The sequence below is a fragment of the Corapipo altera genome, unplaced genomic scaffold (genome assembly GCF_003945725.1).
Source record: "Corapipo altera isolate COAL_440 unplaced genomic scaffold, ASM394572v1 53, whole genome shotgun sequence".
NCBI classification, from domain to species: domain Eukaryota; kingdom Metazoa; phylum Chordata; class Aves; order Passeriformes; family Pipridae; genus Corapipo; species Corapipo altera.
In genome coordinates this window covers 4,980,498-5,003,612 of record NW_020884900.1, presented here as the reverse complement: position 1 = coordinate 5,003,612, position 23,115 = coordinate 4,980,498, and the positions used below count along the sequence as shown (strand labels likewise).

Here is a 23,115-nt window from a genome sequence, read left to right as displayed (position 1 = left end):
TGGAAGAAAGGACGCTATTGAGGTGTGTCTCCTCTCAAAACCTGTAATGTTGTGACAGCTGCCTTGACCACATTTGCGTTGCTGTGACTGCAGAGTTGTTCCAGAGTTTCTTTAATCTTGTCCTCCTCTATTTCTTGTCTCAGATCACCTGAAAGGGAGAAGAAATTCTGACTTTCAGTGACATGCACTGTCATAGTGGCTCCCAACAATTGTAGTAAAATGAATTTGGAGTACTTGCTGTTTAAAATTAACTGCCTTAATTCAAATTTTTTTTCTTCCCTTACAGTCATTGGAAGTATTGAACAGGTTAAGATTTTTTTTCTCCTGTTTGGCTTCCAAGAACTGATTGACAGAAGAAAAATACTTTGAAACTATAGTACAGAACAATTTCCAGCATTTTTTTGCCTGTATGCTTTTTGTTAGCCTTTTGTATTAGTAAGCATGAACTCTAAGTGTTACAGTTAGTCTATAAAATTCTAAGTATATACACCTCTGGAAAAAAAGTCTTATAGATCACATGTGTTATGTCAATACTCCATTGTAGCACTGAAGCATGCAAGTGCTTTATCCCTATTCCAATATCTCAGTGGCTACAGGGAAAAAATAGAGTATACTGCAAAATCCAGCTTGTCTGTCAATATAGGGTGGCTCCAAGGTTTGAAAGGCAGCTCACCTTATGATCAATCCTTGCCTAAGCACAGTCATTATTTTCAATTCACATAATTTTTTTATTAGGATGTGAGAAACTGCCACAATATCGTTGGACTCCTTGTTTCAAGGTCGTTGTTTTCATTTAGGGCCACACGCCTGGGATAGTCTGATCTTGCTTGAAGCCATTTTAAGTCTTCCCTAACCCTGGAGTGACACTGAAATCGTATCCTTCAGATGCTTCACGAAAAGTTACTGTGCAAAGGCAGCATTGATAGAATTACTGTTTTATCTCAGCTTCTGGTTTGCTCACAGCATAGGCAGAGCAAATGAATGCCTGCCTACGGACACGATATGGACTGTTTCTTTGAACACAAAAATGCTGTGGTACACACAGGGCCTGGGCCTGCCAGGCATTTTTACATGGTGAAGTTGGACAAAGATGCCTTTATGCCAAGGCTCTAATTTTGCTATTTCAGGACTTGATTATGCCACTGACTCACTGGAATAAAGCCTTTCTTTTTTTTTTCCTATTTTATTCAACTGATGGTTTAATCAACTTTTCATAAAGAAAGTTACTTGACTATGATGTTTACTGATCAATAAAGAATGAACCTGTTTAATATCCTTTACTGATTCACTGGAGCATCACAAGCAGCACATTTTGGTAAGAGAAAACACTTGTCTTTGTTACAAATATCTATCCTTTCATCATAGACAATTTAAAATGAGGTTACCTGAATTAAGAAGCCTGCACAAAAGCCCCATTGAATTGTATTTCACCTCAGGGCTTGTATTATCATCTTGTAGAAGTTTGTGTAAACTTTGAACTAGCTGTGATTCCTTAAAAGATTCTTCAAGGGTTTCTGAAAAATAAGTAAACAAATGTCTGAGGTGTTCTCTGTAAAGAAACTGGAAAGTGAACATGCTTGCTTTCTAAAAATTCCTGACTGGCTTCATTTCAAACTGTCTATTCAGGGATGTCTTGGGCAACTGTCTTCTCTCCTGGAGAATTTCTGTATTGTTTTCTGCACAGTATTTCCTCACTGGCCTCTTTCTTGAAGACAGAACTATAACCTCGTAAAAGATTAGAATTTGCAATGTTCATTACTAAAAATGTTGATTCACATTTAGTTGCCCCAATTGAGTTTGAGAGTCTTAATGACAGACAAGCAGTTAAAAGGGCTGTTTACAATCCTACTAGTTGGTATAGGAAATTCCAAATTTCAAGTTGACCTTTTCTTTTCAATGTGCCTTTTGATGTATGTAGATTTCTGTGGTGTCTCTTGTAATAAACTGAGACCCATTTTCAAGTTATACTGGACAAATCTGAAAAAAATTTTATGTAACTCTCTGAAAACTAGCTCAGGAAAAGTAGCTAGAACTTCATGGTTTTCTCATTGCTTCATATACAGCTTCTACAATACCTCTTCTGTCTTCTAAAGATTGTTTCCTCTGTTTAGAGTTTTCAGTAACCATTCAAGTATATAACTTGTCCTTCATTTAGACTTTCTCATTTTTTTATGTTCATCAGCTTTACTTTCCCTCTGCTTTGTTTTGGGTTGGTTTTTTTTGGTTTGTGGTTTGTTTTTTTTTTTTTGGGTAGGTTTCTAGCATCATACCATGCTACCTGTCCACACAACCTGATAATTTGACTTTCTCCTAAACAAAAAAATCTTCAGGTAAGTCTCAAAGCCTATTGCTTTTGTGATCTGGGTGGCTGACAACCTTTATTTCATGCTGAAGAGCTAAATCTAGACAAGAAGGATGCTTTTTCATGTGTGTTATGTAGAATTAACAGCATGACAGTGTTTCTTAATAATTGAGGATGTTGCACAGGTATCTACTTTTAGGAGAACAATACCTAAATCAATTGCAGATGCTACTGCCAAGGCGTTCAGAGCCTCATTCTGCGTGGCAGCATGTTCACTTGTTGTCATGGAAACCAGATGCTTCACTCCTTGTGCCTCCTGGATGGCTTTGACCACTTCCTGTTAAAGCAATGGTAAACCACGTGGAAATCTGACTTATGAATAAAGTAGAACAAAAAAAGAAGTGAGATTGCACTCTTGAGCTTCTGAATAGATGAAAATTATTTGCCTGCTGTGGTGCAAACTGACAATATTTGAGACAACATTATTTGAGATTAGAGACAACATTGATTTCAGCATTGATCGTACAAGTCTGCTTAGGGCTGGTCTAATTTGCCTGAAATATCAGTACTTGGAATTAAGTATGAATGCATATCTGTAAGATAAATGCACATTTTGTGTTGAGTTTTACTTTGTCCTTATTCCACACTTTCATTTCAAGGCTTCAAATTGGCAAAGTCTGATTTTACTTTATCAAAGCCTATGCAAATAGTATCTACTTTTTTAATCATTACCTTTTTTAATCATTAAAACATGGTTGGGATGCCTGCACATAACAGCATGACTTATGAGAAACAGAAGCCTATTCTAAAATGCCAGCAGGTACAAGTCATACCAGGTTAATCCACTACTAGGTGGATAAGTGGGCACTTCAGAGCTTCTGGAGGACTGACATGTAGGACAGGTCTGGGCTATCTTTGCCATTTTAATTTGAATCATATCTATTGCAATAGAAAAGCTTTACATACTTGTCATTTGTCAAACCTTATTCAAGCAGGGCAAAAGTTGACAAGTGGCAGTAGATAACCACATTGTTTCTGTGGGGTGTCTGTGGCTATGGAAGGCACAGGTTTCCCACTGGTGTGGGAACACCACAGGTTCCCCATGCTGGTGTTGATTCAGACCAGAGAGGTTTTTACTGTGACCTTCTGTGTTTTTAATTGCAAAACTATATGTGTAAGCTCTAAGAATATTTGAGAAAGATAAAGTAGAAAGGTATCAGACCAATAGTTCTCTTACTTGGGATCTGTTGTGATGCAAGATTGATGCCAGCAGCCGATTTGCTTCCCCGCGCACACCGGTGTGGTCGTTCACGTCACACCACTGCACGAGTCTGTTGAGCAGCGTGGGGTCTTGGCCCAAGATTTCAGCTGCATCCGCTGAGGAGAAAAGCCATCCCCAAGAGGCATTCAAAAATCAGCCTTCTCAGTCTGTGTCATAGAAATGTGAATGCAGAAGTAACTAGGGCCGCAGGCCTGGGCTTTTAAAGGATCTTGGAAATCTTTACCAGAGGAATGCCAAAGGAATCTTTGCCAAAGGAGTCTTGGAGATGAAGGACAAAATAAGCTGCTCCGATAGACCTATCCTTTTAAAGAGGCTGCTGAAGCAGGGTTTAAAATGAGCAGCTTTGTATCTTTAAAAGCAAATATTCTGTTGCTATACTGAAATTTCTTTGTGAGGAATATCCCTTTTCCGTTTGGTTCCTTGCACTTTTGAGCCCTGCACAAGTGTAATCAGGGGCTCTTCAGAGCCTGTTCTTGCTGTTTTGGTGATAATTACCATTGGTGATGTGGGAAGCCAAACCTTAGTACAGAATTGCAGCGGTAATTAGATGACCTGAGTCTTAAGAATGTGTGTTGAACTGTGTATAAGGCATCATGAAAACTTCCCCTTGAGTGTGGAAGAGCCTTTTAATTTGCATTCCCCTGTGTTTCAAGAACCCTATCTCAAGACTTGCTAGAAGTATTAATCTGTGTGGCTGACATTTGAAAAAAATCTCACTAGGTAACTTTTCCTAAGAAGTGGAACTCTAATTATATGCTGGGGTTTAGGGCTGGTTGCCACTAAGGGAGACTGCTCTCAAAGTTCTTTGAAGTTCAGCAGCAAAAGGAACTTTACTCATCCTCTCTCAGTACTGTCAGTCTGACATAAGGGACCACGTGAGTCTTACTACACTTAATTGATGTTTCTTCAAAGTGCTCTGGATCAAAAGTGACTAAATGGTGGGAGGTGATTTCCTAAGCAAAGGAAAAATGCAGACATAAGGGTGCTGAAGGCCGAAATACTCTTTTTTAACCAAATATATTAAGTAAGGGTTCAGCCCTGAGAACATCATGGTAAATAACTGTAGCTGTTTCTGTTCAATACTGAAGACTTTTTGAAATCCTACATCTTGATTATGCTGGAATTATATTCTAAGTGAAGGGTACTAGGAGAAAGATAAAATAGCAAAGTGCACAACTTAATCTGCCTTTTGAAAGAATTGAATGCTCCCTCATTTGTCTTTGAGCACAGAGAGGTGTTTTGTAAACTGCCAGACTGCTGCTTCTGTGTGTTGCAGTTGAACTGAGGATATAAATGCACAGCACTTCTGGTTGGGCACCAGCTGTAGCAACTGAGAGGCAAAAGTAGTCACAGGACAGACACTCACTTTTGGTGTAGAATTACTCTAATGGCAAAAATATATTGTGATTATAAGATTTAATTTTCAACTTTCGGAGTCTCATGTAGTTATCTGTAATTAAAGGTTTTTCTTGTCTTATTTTTGGTTATCTTGAGTCCTGTCTCATGCCCACTGCTCACCCCTTGATGATAGAGAACCATAGCAGTTGAGCATTAAATGTACATTGTGTACTGTGAAAAAGGAAAGATGTGGTAAAGCTCTTCATTGGAAGTGTACATTCCCTAAGAAGGGCTATAAAGGATCTGTGAGCTTTTTGCAATATTTTTCTGATTTTTCTAGTCTTAAAATAGTTTCAGGCCTGAAAGAAAGTAGTGAATGAGATCCATGGTCCTTTGGATGCTGATTCAGAGAGGGGAAAAATGTGGGGAAAAGTCTGTATTGTTTTAAGATACTGAGAAATTTGTCTCGGACCTTTACTGATGCAAAGATTTGAGGAAGAACCAACATTAGCATCCGTAACAGAAGGGATGGGTTTGGGTGATAGGGGCATTGGCCTGCTCCTGTCCCTTTCTCTAGCTGTTGTATTTGTTTTGAGATATTCTGGAAAGGATCAAATAGAATGTGTACCAGAAGGTCTGTGTCAATAAACTGTGTGATTACTCCACGTATTTTGCAGGAGATGTAAGGCAACCTATACTCATTGTTTTGGCACAGGCAAATGGGGAAGTACAGACACTTCCTTTTTTTATTTTTCCAGTATACTGTGGAACAATCCACAGGTGAAAGTCCTGCAAGGGATTTGGGAGCTTCTAGTCTACTTGACAGGTTTTTTGAGTGAAGAGTTTCTTGTCATTGCAAAGCCACCTGCATGTTATCTCCTGTAACATAAGGCTTTTGTTTCTAGGTCAGATGTTACTTGTTAGTCTGAGATCATGGTAATCCAGTTTAGTACAAAAAGCTGAAGGAGGTAACAGGGGGGTGAATAGAACCAGTCGAAGAGATTTGTTCAAAGGCAGGTTCTTGACCCAGTTTGGCAGGGACTTCCTGATGTCTACCACCATTTTATCTCTTTGAGATAAAATCCAATTAGTTACTCTTAACAGGAAGACCTTTTAACTTGCAAAAAAACCCAAATTTGAATAAATTGTGTGTGATTGAACTTTCAGTTGAGCTGAAAGTCCTTTGGCTATTGAAGTGCAGAAATTATTCTGCTCCTCTGAAGCAAAATGGTTCAGGAGTTAATGTTAACATCTCTCTAGAGTAATGAAGCTGACAGATCTGCCTGCAGTTTTCTATAGTTAAGAAGAAACCTACCTCTTCTAGTCTGTAGGCCTCGGCATGCCTGCTGACAGTCACAGTAATGAATTCATACTAGATAAGGCAATTAGCTAATTTAGTGTGGACTTCATAGTAGATGTGGGTGCATAAGAGTTTCAGGCTGAGTTAATTAAGGGCAATGTTAGCTCACGGGTAAACAGAATAGAAAGTAATTAAAGGTGGGAGAATTGTGTGCTCATAGACAGGAATGGGTAAACACTGAATAATCTCCTGGATTTTTTTTCTGCTTTGCACTTTGGTAACTGTGTTATTTCAGAAGTACCTCTTCCCAAATTCCAGCTTCTCACTATGGCTGGTAAGTGGAATTCAAAAAACCACCTAATTTAGTGTTTGATGAGTTAGATCTGTGTTATTATGATGTCTCAATTTTAAAAGGTAAATGCTCACCCCTGTCACAATTCAGATAGGATTTCAGAGAAATTACCTTTTAATGACTTCTTCAAAGCCTGAGAGGAAGATGATGCTAAATTTCTGTATATCCTGCAATGTCCATTTCCTACCATGGTGAAATGAGTGAAAGCAGCTTTTCAGTGGACTGGAATAGTTGCAAATTAATATGAAGGATAGATCTAAATTTTGTATCATGCATATTAATTTGATAAAGGATGCAGTCGGAGTGTCTTCAGTGGTGCAGTTGAGTGCAGCGTGGAATGTAGGAGAGTGAGGGGTTTTTTCTCTTGCATATAATTATTGAGTTGGTGTCTATAATTGTTCTGTATCAGTTGACAGTTCCCATCACAAAATGGTCATAACTATTCTGGTTCTGGTTTGGACCTATCCCTTGTACTGATTAGTGCTCTAGAGCAGCTGCTCTGGTGATATGAAAGGCAATACCAAACCCTACAACACTCGTTTTTGTGTTCTACTGTGGTAAGAAGCTAAGTAAGCCTAAGGATAAATTAAGATGTAGTAGATCTTAATGTAATTCTGACACTGTGCATGTTCCTCAAAGATGTACCTTTGCATATGCATCTCTTTGTAAAACTGAAGTGCAAGTAGGTAGTCCAGTATTTCAACATGCAAAATGAATTTAACATTTGAACCACACCAGCAAGATAAACCTAGCAGCATGTGTATATAAAAACTTCATGATGGCTAGAAACTCATTTCTTCTGCCTCTCTCCATCCCAGCCCCCTTTGTTCCTTTTATATTCTCCATTTCTTTATTGATTTTTCTCTCCTGTGATTTGACAGTGTAAAGTATTAGCCTTACTCTTTTCTATCATACTCATACCTTGCTCTATATCTGTGGAGGGAAACATCTTCATTTAAGGCCTTTGCCCATTCTCACAGAGTGCTGCAGATTGTTCCCTTTGGTTTGTTTCTCATCTACCTCTGAGGCTGACTGGGTCAGTGTGGAAAGCTTGCAGCTGCTGGCAATCAGCTCTGTTGGAACCTCTCCAGATTGGTTGGAATTAGGTTAGCAGGACACTTGGCCCGTCCTCTTGTGCATCCATTGTGTTGCAGGGCTAGGGGAGGAGGAGGGTGTTTAGTTGATCTCAGTAAACACTAACAATTCCCTACCTTGACCATCTGCTAACATCCGTAATGTTCCAAGAAGTTTAAACTGCACAGGAGGACTCTCTGATCTTAGAAGTGCCTCAATCCGTTCTGCAACACCTTCCTCCAGCATTTGAACCTTGCTAACAACTAGAAAACAGAAAAGAGATGTTGATGTGAAGCTTAGTAACTACACAGGCATCTGAAAATATAGATATGACATAACTGTTCTGAATTTTATACTGCATTATGCATCTAGCAAAAGGTCCAACTTGTTAGAGAGCTCAGATATTAAGTCACGACATCAGGCTTCTCTTTTGAGATAAAACCTTTCTAGGAACGCTGTTAGGTTATTTTGGTTACTTTTGATCTTAGCCCTGCCTGGAGCCAAGTACATAAGAGGATAAACACAGCATTGTCATTTCTTTCTTCTTCTAGTTGTAATAGATGATCCATCCATTCGCCCACTCACATGAGGAAGCCTGTTCTGTGCTTACTCAACTGAAGTGGGTGGCAGAAGGGATTTACACAGCCATATTCCTAGAAAATGGATTTTCCTTTTGTATTTGAGCTCACTGTTCCCCTTTGTTTCTGTGCTCCCTAATTTTTGTATCTTTGCACCAGTGGTTGGTGCAATAATCCCTGGTAATAATCAGAAGCTTGTCTGGAAGGAGTCCTAATACTGCTTAATTGTGCTACCAAAATCTGCTTCCTCCAGAGCAATTTTCTTCCCATCTTTTGCATGTGTTTTCTGTGGGGTGGTGAGGAGGAGAGGACAGTGAAGTTAGGGAGATAACTATTACATCCCTTTGTCTTTTTATTGGACAAATTGAGAAGCAGACCCTATTAAGTAACTTGCTCTTAATGTTTTTGTTTTTCAGTGGCACAGACTGACTCCTTTCACTAGATCATAATAACTTTTTTTCATTGTTTTTATAAGTACCTGTTCTCTTTTAAGATCAATACTTGAATGAAAGACTTCTTTGTGTCTGTTTGCAACTGTTGGCCCATATTTAATTCATGTTTATGGATCTCCATTCAGTCTTTTTCCTTCTTTTTGTTTTCTCCAGGTAGCACACTATATTGTTGAAAGTGATAGAGTGCACATGTTTCTAGAAGTGATGTATTAGTGTTAGGGAATGTCTTACACATATTATAGATAAAAACACAGATATTTTTGTGAATTGATGAAGAAAAGTACAATGTTTTAGTGGAATAGTGTTTAAAGTGCCTATACACTTGGAAAGATCTAAAATGGGTTGTAATAGACTTGAACAGATAATTAAAATAGACTCTGTATTGATATATTGATATTTTATAATTCAGAGTTGAGCTTCTTAAAGTGGAACTTCAAAGAACATTAAGATTTACTAGCTCTGTGTATAGCAGCCAGTGATATAGCAGTGAACTTGTAGGTTGCAACTACATTTTTCTGAAGTTTTAGGTCCTCTAATCTTTGCAGAATCAACGGTGTTTATTGCTTCCTTAAGAAACTCCTAAGGAATGCCTGGGCTTGGCATTGCAAAAAGTTGGCCTTTGGTATTTGTTGGGGAACAGATTCTGTTGTGAGCTAGAAAGTGATCATGTCTGCTTGTTGTCAAGGGAAACTACATCAAAATTGCTCTCTTTCAAATGAGTTTAATTGGTGTCTTTGCTGCTTGTAACAAATCCTATTGTACATTTTGCAGAAATGAAGTCAGTAAGAGGTAAGCATGGGACATTGCTAGGGTTAGAGAAAAAAAATCCCCTTTTTCATTCCAATAATGATAGTTACATTTTTCCTGCTAATTTATTCTCCTGTTTTCAGCTGTGTGGCTCTCCATGATTTGTCCCGATTCTGTGATTTTTCTCCTCATAGCTCTGTGTTAGATTGTAACTGCTGTAAGGTAGCTGGCCTGCACCTTTGCAGCACTGCATGCTTTATTAACACCAAAAAGCAATCTGCACAGGCCTTTGCCTGCTGATGTGAGTGCTGGTAGAACATCTCTTCAAAGAGAAATAAAATAAACATAGTATCAGTGAGAGGCTTACAGTGTCAAATACGTTTATTAAAATAATGAGTGGACTGACATGGTTGGCTAGTCTGATAATACTATAAGCCAAACTAAATAAATTTTTTGAGAGCATATTAAAAGTTGAAAGAAATAAGTGGAGTTATGAGGAGAGCTATCTGTAAGAAAAAAATCAGTTTTTCAGACTTTAAAAGGAAGTAGTGGAGGGGAAGCAGCAACAAGGATGTTCTGGAGCTCTTAGTTGTTTGAAGTAATGATTATGTGTAAAACTGTTAAACCAAGCATGCTGGCTAGCTTACATAATAAAAGAGGCAAACAACTATAAGTTATTTTATTTCAGAAAAAAGCATCGGTATTATACTCTGGAGTACTGTCTGTCAGTGTAAGGACTGCATTGTAGGGTACTGTTAAGTCTCTAGCAGAACATTTTTGGCCTGAATGGTACTTCACATGGAAGCATTAAATTAGAGATGAGAAGCAGCATAATATTCTGATGTGTATTAACAAAAGATCATGAAGTGGAATCCTACAATGGTGTGGGTGGGAAGGGACCTTCAAAGGGACATCTTGAACTAAGTCAGCTTGCTCAGAGCCCCATCCAGCCTGACCTTGAATGTTTCCAGGGATGGGACATCCACTGCTTCTCTGGGCAACCTGTTCAGTGTTTCACCACCCTCATTGTAAAAAATATCTGCCTTATCTAAGTCAAAATTGACCCTCTTTTAGTTTGTCCTATTGCAACATGGTCTACTACAGTCTGTCCCCATCTCTTATTCGTCTCTCTTAAGTACTTTTAAAAACTACTTAAGTAGTTTTTGGGTTGAAAGGCCAAGTTTGCAATGAATATTGGCTTTCTAGAAGAGCAGATTTATGAAATCCCTACCAGCTATGATGCGATAGCTGCACCCTATACTCTGTATTTTAAGCTAGAAACCTTATTCCGAATTTTTGTCTTGAGCAGCTGTATGCTGTTAATATAAAACTATTTCAGCAGCTGGCAATGAGATCACACTTCATTATATTTAGGCCCTTTATGTAGATGAAGAATTCTTGATGAATTATTCAAATGTGTTTCTGCAGGGGGGGTAAGTCTGTTACCCCTCAAAATGCAAGGGACTGGAATTGGTGACTTGGACAGAGCTGCACAGGTCTCCATCTTTACAAAGAATCACAGTAAGTCGATTGTCTTCAAGCTGTGTACCTGGTATAGCAAGGTTTTGAAGTGCACTGAGTGCAGCGTGTTGAACAGAGGTGTCCTCGCTCTGTACGTGCTTCTCCAGAAGATCCAGAAGCTGATGAATGACTCCCAACTGTACCATCCGTAAACAGTTGCCATCTGAAGAAAGAGGCAAAACCAAGCAGGTGAGAGAGATAAGAAACTCAACAATAGAAGTAAATTATGCAAACTGAGAATTCAGGGAGCCTTTCCCTTGACCATTTTTGTGTCTTGATAAGATGGAGACTAAAGATTTTGCATTGTTTTTTGCAACCTTTAACTCTCGAGATGAGTGGGCATCAGCTACCCATGGACTGATGCTGAGGCACCTTCTGGTAATGCTTAGCTTGAGAGAGCTTTAGGGACAATCACTGTCAAATTCAAAACCATAGATTCTCCAGTCTTTTTGTATTTTCTCAACACTGCTGTATTTCCCACTATATATGTGGTGCAATACCAGTGGCATTTTCCACTTCTCTCCAGGATAGCTTAAATACTCCAATTTTGCTATTCTGCTAGTTTAAGAGAATATTGTGAGACCAGAGATCTTAACCACCAATGGTAAGTCTGATTACTAGTTCTGTGCTGCTGTTACTCCTTGTTTTCTATGAAATAATTTGTCATTAACTACTTATTGAAAGAATCAGACCTAGACCTGTTTTGAGAAACCCACTTTCTGAAATGAGAAGTCTGTTTATGTTGCACTCACATGAAGCCAGGAAAATACAAGTTCACTTAGAGAGATCTGATTTGTTCAATCCTGGTGAAAGAGCAGATTTGTACATTTGAAACCTACCACTTAACCCAGCAATGCTTTGCAGTATTTTGTCACTGCATGTCTGTCTGTCTCCTGTCTTTGAGAAGTTGCTCTGTACAGGTGACAGCCCTTTTGTTATCAGACGCTGCTTAGGTCACCTTTTTAGGAAATGGGAAAGTGTTCTCTTAAACAGCAAAAGGAAACCCTGTATACTACTGTACCCTTTCTGAAGGAAGTGTTTTGAAGATGCCATTTGGCAAATGATTTGCTGTATTTTACTTTATGCAGTCTATTATATACTTTAAGAGAAGTATACGCCTGACATCCATCACCATTTCCATTTTGCTGTGCTGTTACCTTGTCACTGCTGTCTGTTAACATGTGGCAAAAGAGTGAACATTATGTAGAAAGACCACATCTTCACCTGGAGTGAATGGTTATCCATGGAATTATACAAACTTCATGCAAGTAGATAATCTGGCCAAAAATAGCTTTAATGCTTCTTGTGGTTCTAACTGCATGCTTGAGATGTACAGCCTTTTAATTTTTGTATGTATAGCATGTAAAAATGACTCTAGTTAATTTTAACATCTTACCTGGTTTGGATGTTATTTCTGCCTTGTAGTAGTAGACACTTCTCTGTGTTGTCTTTTGAACCAGTGCCTACTATTCCTTTCATTTATTAACATTTCAGTTAGTAGCCTATTTCCCCCCCCGTTACTATATCCATTAAATAAGAATTTGTCAAATGCTTATAAAGTGTAAATGGATATTTTCATAAGAGAGCTGACAGTCTGTGAAATAGTTGGAATTCTACTCATGCAAAAATCTTTTGATACCATTTTATGCATACATTCTTTAAAGCTGATGGTTTTGCTTGTGATTCTTCAAATATTCTCTTACCTTCTCTAATCTTTGGAGATCAGATATATGAGGAAAATTGCCCAGTTGTCTTTAGAAACCAGCTCTGTAAGAATAGGTCATCTCTTTTGGTCTGATAAAATTCTACAGGTAAAGTATTTTGATCTTTATGACTCTTTTTGACTAACCTTAATTGCACTTAATTTCTCTCCTGCCCCCACCTTTCAAACAGGAATGGCAGAGCATTTTTTATTTTCTCATGTAGTAAATAGGCAGAGCCTATTAGTAGCTGCCTTGCTTTGATTGTCACAGAGCTCCAAATTGCTGTTCTCTCCTATGGAGTTCTTGCTTGGATAGCAGCAGAATCTCCAGTTTAATGGCTCATAGTTAAAGTCTGATAGGAACAGCTGCTTTCACAGCTGCAAAAGCTGTCTGTCATCTTTTCATGGCCTGGAAGTCATTTGATGCTGAGATCAGATTTTCATAGGATTTTGTTTTTTCCCTTAGATTAAAGGCTGTGCATACATCAGTGGCACATACTGGGACATGAGAGGGATTATTCACTTTTTCCACATGAAACATCTAATGGTGGTGTGGGGAAGAGGGAGGGAGAAGAGCGAGTGATAAAGCAAGCCATTCAGTTGAATAAATGGAAGTTAGCCAGTTTAAAGGCACCGAGGGCATTTCTGTGGCCTTTGTAGAGCCATGATGCACAGTGTCTGATTCAGAACGAGGTATAAGGCAAGGAAGAAAGGGAGTCTAGGAAGGATGTGAGGGGGAGGTGAAGAGATGCGTGTATGATAGCTTGCTTTAAAAAAAACCCCAACAAAACAAAAAAAAACCACCAACATTCCCTCACATCTGTCTGAATCTTTTATAATAATTAAGCACATATTAGTGAAGAAAGTTGAGCAATGTTGAGGTCCCTTTTGTTAATTGAGTCTGAAGCCAATACAGTAGCTTTGAGTGAGAAAGGGCACAAGACATGGTGGGGTACCTTTTGCTGACTGATTCAGCACAGCATGCCTGCCTTTCAGGGATGTGCTTACAAAAATCTCTGTGTTTCTCTCTGCATAGTATAAAGGCTCATTGCTTTCTATAATAGGAAAGTGAAAGATAAAATGGCTTTTCTTGAGACTTGTTTTTTCTCTGAGTAACCCTCCCTTTCTAAAAGTGACTTTAAATCTGAAATATCAGTAACTGTATGTTATTTTTTTTCTTTATTTCTAATGAAGTATTTGCCATGAAATATTTCCAGAGTCTCTCCTCTACTAGAGTGTGATTTAGGAAAAAAAAAAAAAAAAGCAAACATTTGCCTACCTAGCCACCCCATTTTTCATAATTATGTCCTCAAATTAGTTCAACATCATTAGCATCTGTAACTTAAACATACACAGGTCTCCAGTCTGCAGAAAAGCAAGAACGTTTCAGAACCAGGGAACAGTGAAATCTAATATTGTTGCTTTTCTCTGCCACCAAACGGTGGCTTTCTGTCTCGGAGGGGTAGAGAATGACCAATCTTACCATTTTTTTGTCAAATTAGCAATAGCCATTGCTTCTGTCTCTGTAGCTGCATGTGTTAAATGTGGTCCAAGTATCAATGTTCTAGGAGATAATGCCACACCCCTTAGCAAAAATCTTGTGTGTATTTGTCTGTGGTATGACATATAGAGAACATCTCATATCTGTTTATAATTAGCCCCAAAGGGAACTGTTCTGTCAGTCTTTGGGGAGGTTCAAGTCAATAATGACTTAGATTGTTGTTAGAGTTAATATTTTAAGACCTTTGCATTGTTGATTGCTTTGGGATTGAGGGTGGTGGGATGCAGTGTAAGTGTCCTGTTCATGATGTTTTATTCTTTAATCCATATTGCCCCAAATACAACATAGCAAGGCCACCTGAACTAAGTTCTCTTAGGCCTTGAGCCTTTTTCTGTTTTTCCTGAAATCAGCTTAAAGTCTTAGTGGAAAATCTGGGTCTGCAATGTGTGTAGATGGAGAATTTAGACTACAAGAAGTTACTACATTTTATTTGCTAATCCAGATGTTTAAAGTATGTACACAGATTTGGAGTAGTGAGTGGGGAAGCATGAGTAGTTCAACACCATGTGACTTAATCTGATGATTAGTTTTAAATTTAAAACTGGCTCTTAAGCCAGCTTTGAAAGTAAAGTTATAGAAGGGTGTGACCTGATAGCTGTACCTGTGGTTACAGTGGCTTCAATTTCTTGTGCTTGCTTTTGTGTACTGTGCAGGGGCAGGCACAGTGGTATTAGGTGTCCTGAGGCAACATATGTGTTAGCCTGAAGGTAAGCATGGCAGTACAAGCACTAGGCTCCTATAGAAAATGAGGAGCGTGGTGCTCCAGAAGAATTCCTCTAAAGATGATGAAAGATTGTAGATGGGTCCCTGTTAACAGAGAAAATGGCAACTCGTCTGCTAAAGGCATCTTTTGGTTTTCTTTCTTTATGTATCTGGACTGTAAGTATTCCCTTTTTTACCTCCAAGAAGCAGAGAGACAATGAGATCTGATGCAGCCTTCACAATGCATGTGTCTTCAGCTTGTGAACTACCTTGGAGCCTCAGCAGGATCTCGGACAGCACCTCTGGCACTCCTGCCTCCACCAACTGCACTTTCAGAGCATCTGTAGAGAGCACAGTAAAACACACTGAAAGCTTCTTGGGTCTTTGTGGAAGCATTCAATCTAGGAAGCTAAATCTTTGAACTTTAGCCAGTCTTCTTTCAGGTGCAGTCACTGTTTCTGGTGCCAGGTTGGCAGCGAGGCAGAATGAGCAAAGCTTTCTGCCTTGGTCTTTCCCGTTTCTTGTATTGCCAGTCATGAGTTTTCATTTCTTTAAAATCTGTATGAGGTATCTAGATATTTTTAGTAGATTCATGTCAGTGCTTGCTACACCACTGCTTAATGTAGACATCTTCTATGGTATCTGGTTGTTCTCATCTTTTAAATTAAAAACCCCAATCTATCTTGCTGCTTCCCTGTTACACACAGTGGAGAATAGAAGTTTGAATCTGCTGTCTTACAGATCTACCCTAATAGAGTGGAATGCTACTCCCTCCCTCCTTTCCTTGTTGCCTCACCTGTTAAGCTTCAAATTGTTGTTTGGGCCAGGATTTCACATGATCATGTGGTTTATTTCTACTGAAAGGGTTGCTGGTTCCATTAGTAGGATCCCATGGCAAACTTGGAACCCAGAGCTTAAACTAGTGCAATACCCCATCTCCCCTCATTCCACCCAAGCCAAAAGGAGCCTTACCATTTTCTGCAAGTGCTTGCAGGACCTCAAAGACAATTTCTAACCTTTCATGGTTCACTGCTCTTCTCAGATGTTTCACCAGTTGTTCAGCAACATTTGTCTTGCTTAGAGCTTCCTTAGCTGTATCTGTGTATGTGATAAAGTCAGGATTTTGAATGTTTATTTGATTAAATATTAAAAGCCTATATCCCTATAATCTGAAGTGATTTGATACTGTTTTTGAAGACTTTTTCTATTCTGATAGATTCTTCTGTCCCCTTGGACAGCACTGAGACAGCAAAACTCCGTCCTTTCTCCTGCCGGCTTCTTTAATGCTGTTTTTCTGTAGTTCTTGTAGACCTTATGGGTGTCAAATTAATCCTGGCTTAATTTCACAGACTCTTACAAGTCTGTCTGTAGTATGATTATTTAATGTAACAAATTGACACATGTCAGTTAGCTGTAGTAGTATATTTTTTGAGTTGATTAGATGGTTCTAGTCTTGCTGGGATCCTAAACATCTACAAGATGTATGTTAGCAAAGCTTGCCACTGTTTGACATAGAACACATTTGAATGGAATACGGTATTAAGATAAGAGATAAAAAGGACAGACCTCCCTAGAGGATGATGTGACAGTGTGATACCATACCTGCTTCCCTACCTCTCCCCCAAAATACAGGAAGCAGTAGATCAAATTGTAGTCAGACCATATATAGAGAGTGGTAATAGTTCTCTAGTTGTTCTTTTTCTTCTGTCACTACTTACAACTTGTGCAAAGTAGGGCAGATATATTTTAAATCAGGGGAGATGCTTTTGCTTTGAAAATTGGGCAAATGAAAGCAGAGGCTGTTTTGTTAAGGTATATGAACTTAATTATTAAATAGAAATAAAATTTTAATAAACAAACTTTTAATGTACTGTAACTGAAGTAGTTGAAACTGTCAATTTCCCATATGAACTTATGCCATCTCTACTTTTCTTTTGGCATCAAAAGCTGTCTGTTAAATCTTAATTGTTTTAATATAGTACCAGTAATTGCTGGTACTCCATGAAAGAGTAGTTACTTCTCCAATACAGATACTGTGGCCAGTCTGATTAGGTCTATCAGTAGCATTTAACAAACAAAACTCAAAACAAACACCACTCCCCACCCCAAAAAGAAGCCAAACAAACAGAGGAAAAAAACAAAACAAATAAAGCTCACAGTCCTGTGGGCATGGAAAGGCAGTGACAGTTCAAAGATAATATTTTATTCCAAGATGCAAAAACATTTACTTACCAAGGTCTGCAAGATTGTATAAGGCCAATAGAGCAACATGGACAAGTGGTTCGCTCTCTTCATAGTCGGTTAATATTCGGGCTAGTGATGGGATTACTCCAACCTTCACCAGCTCTTCCTGAAGGTCACCTGATAAGGGAAGTGGTAGAAGTTAAAGGTGATTGGATTAGGGACTAATTAAATCAGTGAAAAGGGTTGACTGAGATGCTTAGCAGCAAGGTAGTCTGGTTCTTTCTCACAGTTAGAATTTGTAAAGCTTTTGTGCTGTGGGTTCAGGTTAATGCGTGTGGGGGAGAAATGCAAGTTTGGGACAGGTTTTTGCTAAACCTCCTGGTGCTACTTTGACTTGAGGAATTACACCGCTCTTAAAATATATAAGAACAGTTGCCTGTGCATTTCTACTACTGGTTAAGCTTCCCAAGCAGGTTCTGATGAATGGTATTTCTTGGGATGTATCTGAAAATTGAGTGAGGAACAGACAGTTGACTTTTTTATCTTTGGAGAATGGGAATCTCCACCTTATTATATTATGGCTTCTTTTGTTCTGAAGGGCTGGGAGATGAAAGATACTGGAAATACATGATGAAAAATAGTGACTCATATAGCAAATGTCCATATACTTGCTTTTTGTGTGTTAGAGTAATGATTAAAAAAAAATTGTTAAATGCTTTACCAATACCTGGAATATTGTAAGATACCACTAAAAGACAGACTGCTTTAAAGTTAATATAGGGAAATCATGCTCTTCCTCATCTTGGGAGCCTTGGAAGGCTTGAATTCCAGGTGTCTTGGGAATTTTTATGGGCTGAGTAAGGTTTTTAAGCAGGTGTAAATTTTTATGACTTAAGGGAAGTCAACAAAGTAAGTAAAACTTAATTTGGTCCTGCTTCTAGCATACTGACTATGCTTGTCTCCATCCATGTGCATGCTTGCTGAGGAAAACACTGATAACTGCTTTCTTTCTTTTTGTAGCTTGTCATTTAATGAATGAAAGCTTAATATCTAAAATGGTTTTGAGAATTCCAAGAACTATAAAATACAAATTTGGACAGTGATGGTTACTTAACAGTACAATGGCACTGTTTTGCAGCAGTGTCTTGCTTAGAGCTAGACTGTAACTTGTATGGCAGACCCCAGAAAGTGTCTGGGTGCCACTGTGGCCTATACAATTGTAATTCGGGCAGAGAACTGGTGAAGTTGATTTTTCTTTCCTTTGATGTATTTATTGCTGTGCTAGCAATAGAATTTATTAAATCATGTATCTTATAGTCACAATCATCTTGGCAAATCTGTGCAGGGCCTGTGCTGTACCAGAAGGGAAGCAGCTGTGCAGTATGGCCATATGCTGTAGCAGTGCTGGTGTACAGTAATTGCATGAGCCTTGCATGTAATTTTTAGGGGGAAGGTTTTTGAAATTGTTATGTGGCATTCCTTGGCAAATGCATTTCCTTGGCTAGTGAAATCTATACCAGGTACCTATCATGCTTGTATTTCATAAGAATGGTGCAGTGTGGCAAATCATAGCTTTCTAAGTAAAGCTGTGCAGATCCATGCAAGAAGGATAGGAGAAGGTAGGTTGAAGAAAGAGGGTAATGGATAGAAGATACTGGGTGAAAATTTCCATATTACTTTCCGTATGCAATAAATATTTTCGATCAGTCTGGGAGTTAAAGGTAAAAGAAAAATCTTAAGCTGTTTGGGCAAGTAAATGTAAATTGTTTGATTTGTGAGACCAGCAGGCAAGGTAGTGTCCAGGCAATCTGGAGCACAGGGATCTACATGCAAGCAGTGGTCCTCAGAGAAGACTATTCCTTGCATAGATAATATCTCAGTATTTTAAGGTTTTTTAGAGTCTGCTTTTTTTCTAACAAGCTTTTTAAAATCCTTTGCTTTATTACTTTGCTCTTATTACTTTCAAAGAAGATCAAGCCATTCAGGATTTGGGCCCAAGGCAGACATGCAGAATTGTTTAAGATGTGTATGAGGCTCTGCTCCTCTTGTAATTAGAGAGCAGTTCTGACAAAGATGTGCCACCTTGAAGTCAAAAATACAGCGGGGAAACCCAGAGTGCAGGAGTTGCTTGGGGTGCATTCAGCCTGGTACCTGTGAGCTGTGTGAATTGTATATCTAACTGGAGGCTTAATTGCATTAAGTACATGTACTCAGGTCTCATAAAATTATTATGAGTTACAGGTTAAAATACCTTTTAAAATAATGCCTTAGAGGTAGGGAAAATGAGATTGTCTTATGTGGATACTTACGATTGTCATAACAGATACGGCCAATAGCCCTCCCAGTATGAAGCAACATTTCTTGGTCTCTGCTTTCCAGCAAAGGTATCAATATTGGAACCAAATCTGCTTCAATACATGGTTTCTTCATTTCCTCTGTAGGTAAAGGAGAGGTTTTTGCCATGTAGGAGTAAAACAGTTGCAATGCCAGTAGCTGGTAGCCATGAAACAAAATTCAAGAGTGGAAACATACAGCTAATGTGCCTTGTAGTTACACTTCAGCAAACTTACCATTTTTGGCTATCTCTGAAAGCACGTGGGCTGCTTTCACTGCGCATCGTGGATTGCCCTTCAGGATTTTTGCCAAAGTTAGAAAGATTCCACTCTCTCTGAGTAGGCAGAAGGATCTCTGCTCTGTAATGATAAGTGTTAGCAATACCTGCCGCAGGTTTGCAGCTGTTTTATTTTTGTGTTGCTTTGTTTCCTGGAGTTCTGAGTGGTTATCTGTGGGATCCAAGGTTCTGATTTAGCAAGGTACTTAAAGACTGTCTCAGTCTAAATATATGAGCACATTCATCTGCTTGAATTGCAGCAAGCATGGTTCCAGCTGATTACTCTGCTTCATGCTGAATTGAAGCACAGGTGGCAAAGCAAAGAGGAAAACAGTTTCATCTTCTCTGACTATAAAAGGATGCTTGCGTAAGGCATGGGAAGTCAGGGATTAAGATACTATTCCTGAGGTATGGCCTAGCAATTAATATTGCAGGTAGGAACAGCATCTTTTATTAGAGTAGCAATTAGAATAGTCAATTCCCTTAGCCTTTTTTCATTAAAAATACAGCTAGCTGACCTTAATGTAGTTAATCGCTATCTGCCATGAGATTCAAATAAATGCAGGTTTATGTCTTTTTAGGAGAATGTGCTGAGACTTTAAGGACTTTTGTATAAGGAGACTAGGAAGTACTTTTTTAAATGCCTGACAGGGTCACCCTAAGTTAATCCTAGGAGTCTATAGTAAATAGAAGGTTAAATCTGGAATTTCTCTGCAGCTTCAGGTGTTTTAGTGACCAGTAGCTTTATTTGGTCACAGATAGATTTGTGATTTTTGTACAGAAAGAAAAGATAAACCATAATAAAAGCAATAAAACAAACCAGCCTGAGGACAACTATACTTCCAAGAGCAACCCCTTCTTGCAATACAGGTTACCACAATAGACAAAACCTGCAATGAATGCTTTTGGATTACGCAAACAGTGAAATGCTAATCTGGAGTGATACTTAGCTATCTTCAGTAAGAGCCAGGAGAATCCCATTCAAACTTTTGAGGATCTGATCTTCAGCTTCTGTATCATCTCCACAAAGCCCAAGGTATTCCAGGTGCTTACTCAGGGTTTCTAAACAGAATGGGATAGAAAACGGGGGTGAACCAGTATAGAAAATATTTTGAGTTCTTTACGGTTGTTCTTTTCAGTCCCAATGGCTGACTAAAAAATCATTTCCTGAAGGGTTGAGTTCTAAATATGCTCATTAAATAACTCTTTTAATCCAAGAGCATGAGGTCAAAGGCTTGGTCCACTTCTCAAACAGTATGTAGCTCCTGTACAGGCATTAACATGCAGAGATAAATTCTATCTGGAAAAAGAAATTATCATGTAATAACTGTGGCAGAGTCTGAGGTGGGGAGGAGAGAGGAATAATGAGAGGACCCACATCGAGCCTGTCATTTCTAAATACTTGTTTATCGTAAAGATAGTACTTGCAGTTCAACCAGCTGAGTGTCTGCTCTGGTAGTGGCCAGTGGCAGCACTGGAAGAATGCAAGACAAACAGATGTGATAACACACTTCTCCCTTTGTTTCTGGCAACCTGGGCCATAGATAAATACACAGTATTTACATCAATACATTTAATACATTTTAATCTACTTTTATGCAATAAATTTGTTTACCTATTCAAGTTAATTCATAATTTTTATCTCCACAGCACACTGTGGCATTAAATACTACAGTGTCATTGTTGTAAGAGGAAGATACTTCCCTTTGTTTTAAAATACCTACCAAACCCCTCAAAGTTAATGGTCTTACTACCCTACTACTCTTACTATGGTAAGAGAAAGGAAATAAACTTTACTATTTGCCTTTCCCATGCCTATCATGATCAGATGGATTTTTATTATATCCCTCTGCCAATTCACTTAACACTTAGAGAAACTTTTATTCTTTTGTTATTTTTTTTTTTTTCTTTGGTGAGGAGCTAGATTTGAAAGTGTTCTCAAGATTCAGGTGTACTGAGGTTTTGTTTTCTACTCTGTTAGTCTTTTCTGCAGCTATTCCAAATGACTTGTTATCTTCTGGGCAGAGGGAATTAACTTAAACCCCACCAGCATTCATAATCCAGCCATCTTTTCCCTGTGTAGGTTGTCTTCTATTTACAGACACTGAACTTGATGTGCCTCTTTATTCCAAGTCATACAGGATGATATGATTTTTCTGCAGTTCTGTACAGTGTTGTTTGAATATAATAATAAATTCTATTATATATTATAATATATAATAATAAATAATAAAAAACCCAACCTCCTTACTTCTACTGTTTCTAGATAGCTTATGAATATATTGAATGACACAGGTTCTGGCAAAGGTAACCTCTAATAATTTTGGCTTTCTTTAGTGAAAGCAATCTTTATTCCACTCTTTAGACTTCATCAGATAACCTTCTCTCATATCCCAAGATAACTTAGATAAACCCTATTGAAAGGTTTGCAGAAATCAAAATGCATTGTTAGCCAGTATCTCCTTTATTGATCTTCTTGCCAGGTCTTAAAAAGAGGTTGAGCTTTCCTTGCCTCCACAAAAGTCGCATAGACTTTCCTTTTTTTATAGTGTCTATGTTTAGTAATTCTGCGCTTTACTATAAAGCTATAATTTACCTATGTAGAGATCAGATTTCTGTACTTAAATTTCCTACATTCTTTGCAACTGTTTTTGTAAACTCATCCCGCTCTCACTGCTTTCCACTCTATCAATTCTGTTGTTTATCTAAATGATATTCTGCATGTCACAGTTACTGATTCAACAGTTCATTTTTTATCCCTTGTGAACTCAGGAGTATAACATCCATTTCTGACGGTAGGTTATCCCTTATTTTATTGATTTGTTCTAAATCTTCTGCCTTTTCAATATGAAGATTCCTCTGTCTACTTCCTGAAGACAAAAAGACCTAAAGTGGTTGAAATTAATGTAAGAAATAGTGCTGTAAAATTGATGTCTGAAGTAGTTAGTATAGTAGGATACAATGTAGGATGTTACGAAAACTGTAGCAAAGTAGCATTTCTACTTTACAAACTGTTTAATTGAAAACAATGAGGCATGAGTCTTGCCCTAGAAATCCTTTGCTGAGGATTAATAATTGATCATTCATTTTTGTTGTTTGATGAATTCACTAATTTCTCTTTCCTTAATGTGTCCATTAGTTAATGTGAGTTTTTTTAAAATTAAAATGCATGAATTTAGTGCATACAGGAATTTACTTCAGAGGAATGAAAAGTATTTTGAAGAAAGGATGAAGTAAAGCGAGTGGAAGTAGAACACAGTTAAGGGCTGTTACTGCCTTTGAGAAGAAAATTTATTTGACTTAAAAAATTAAAAGCAGTTTTTTAAGAACAATGACAATTTTGATTAGTGCTTTAAACAAAATGCCATCTTTAGACAAATGACTGGGTTCATCAGGTCCAGTTCTTCTG

At 38.2% G+C, this 23,115-nt stretch overlaps 1 protein-coding gene across 1 annotated transcript; it reads right to left on the bottom strand.

Moving 5' to 3' along the window:
• Window positions 1–14: 14 nt before the first annotated feature.
• LOC113950192 (rap1 GTPase-GDP dissociation stimulator 1-like) lies at window positions 15–19,530 on the bottom strand. Its single transcript, XM_027649691.1, has 10 exons — window positions 19,405–19,530; window positions 17,144–17,272; window positions 15,884–16,009; window positions 15,109–15,252; window positions 10,975–11,109; window positions 7,786–7,911; window positions 3,540–3,679; window positions 2,513–2,639; window positions 1,386–1,514; window positions 15–148 (listed from the first exon to the last, which is right to left on the bottom strand). The coding sequence occupies exons 1-10, from the start codon at window positions 19,523–19,525 to the stop codon at window positions 15–17; spliced, it is 1,311 nt and encodes a 436-aa protein (XP_027505492.1). The 5' UTR covers window positions 19,526–19,530.
• Between the last annotated feature and the right edge of the window lie 3,585 nt (window positions 19,531–23,115).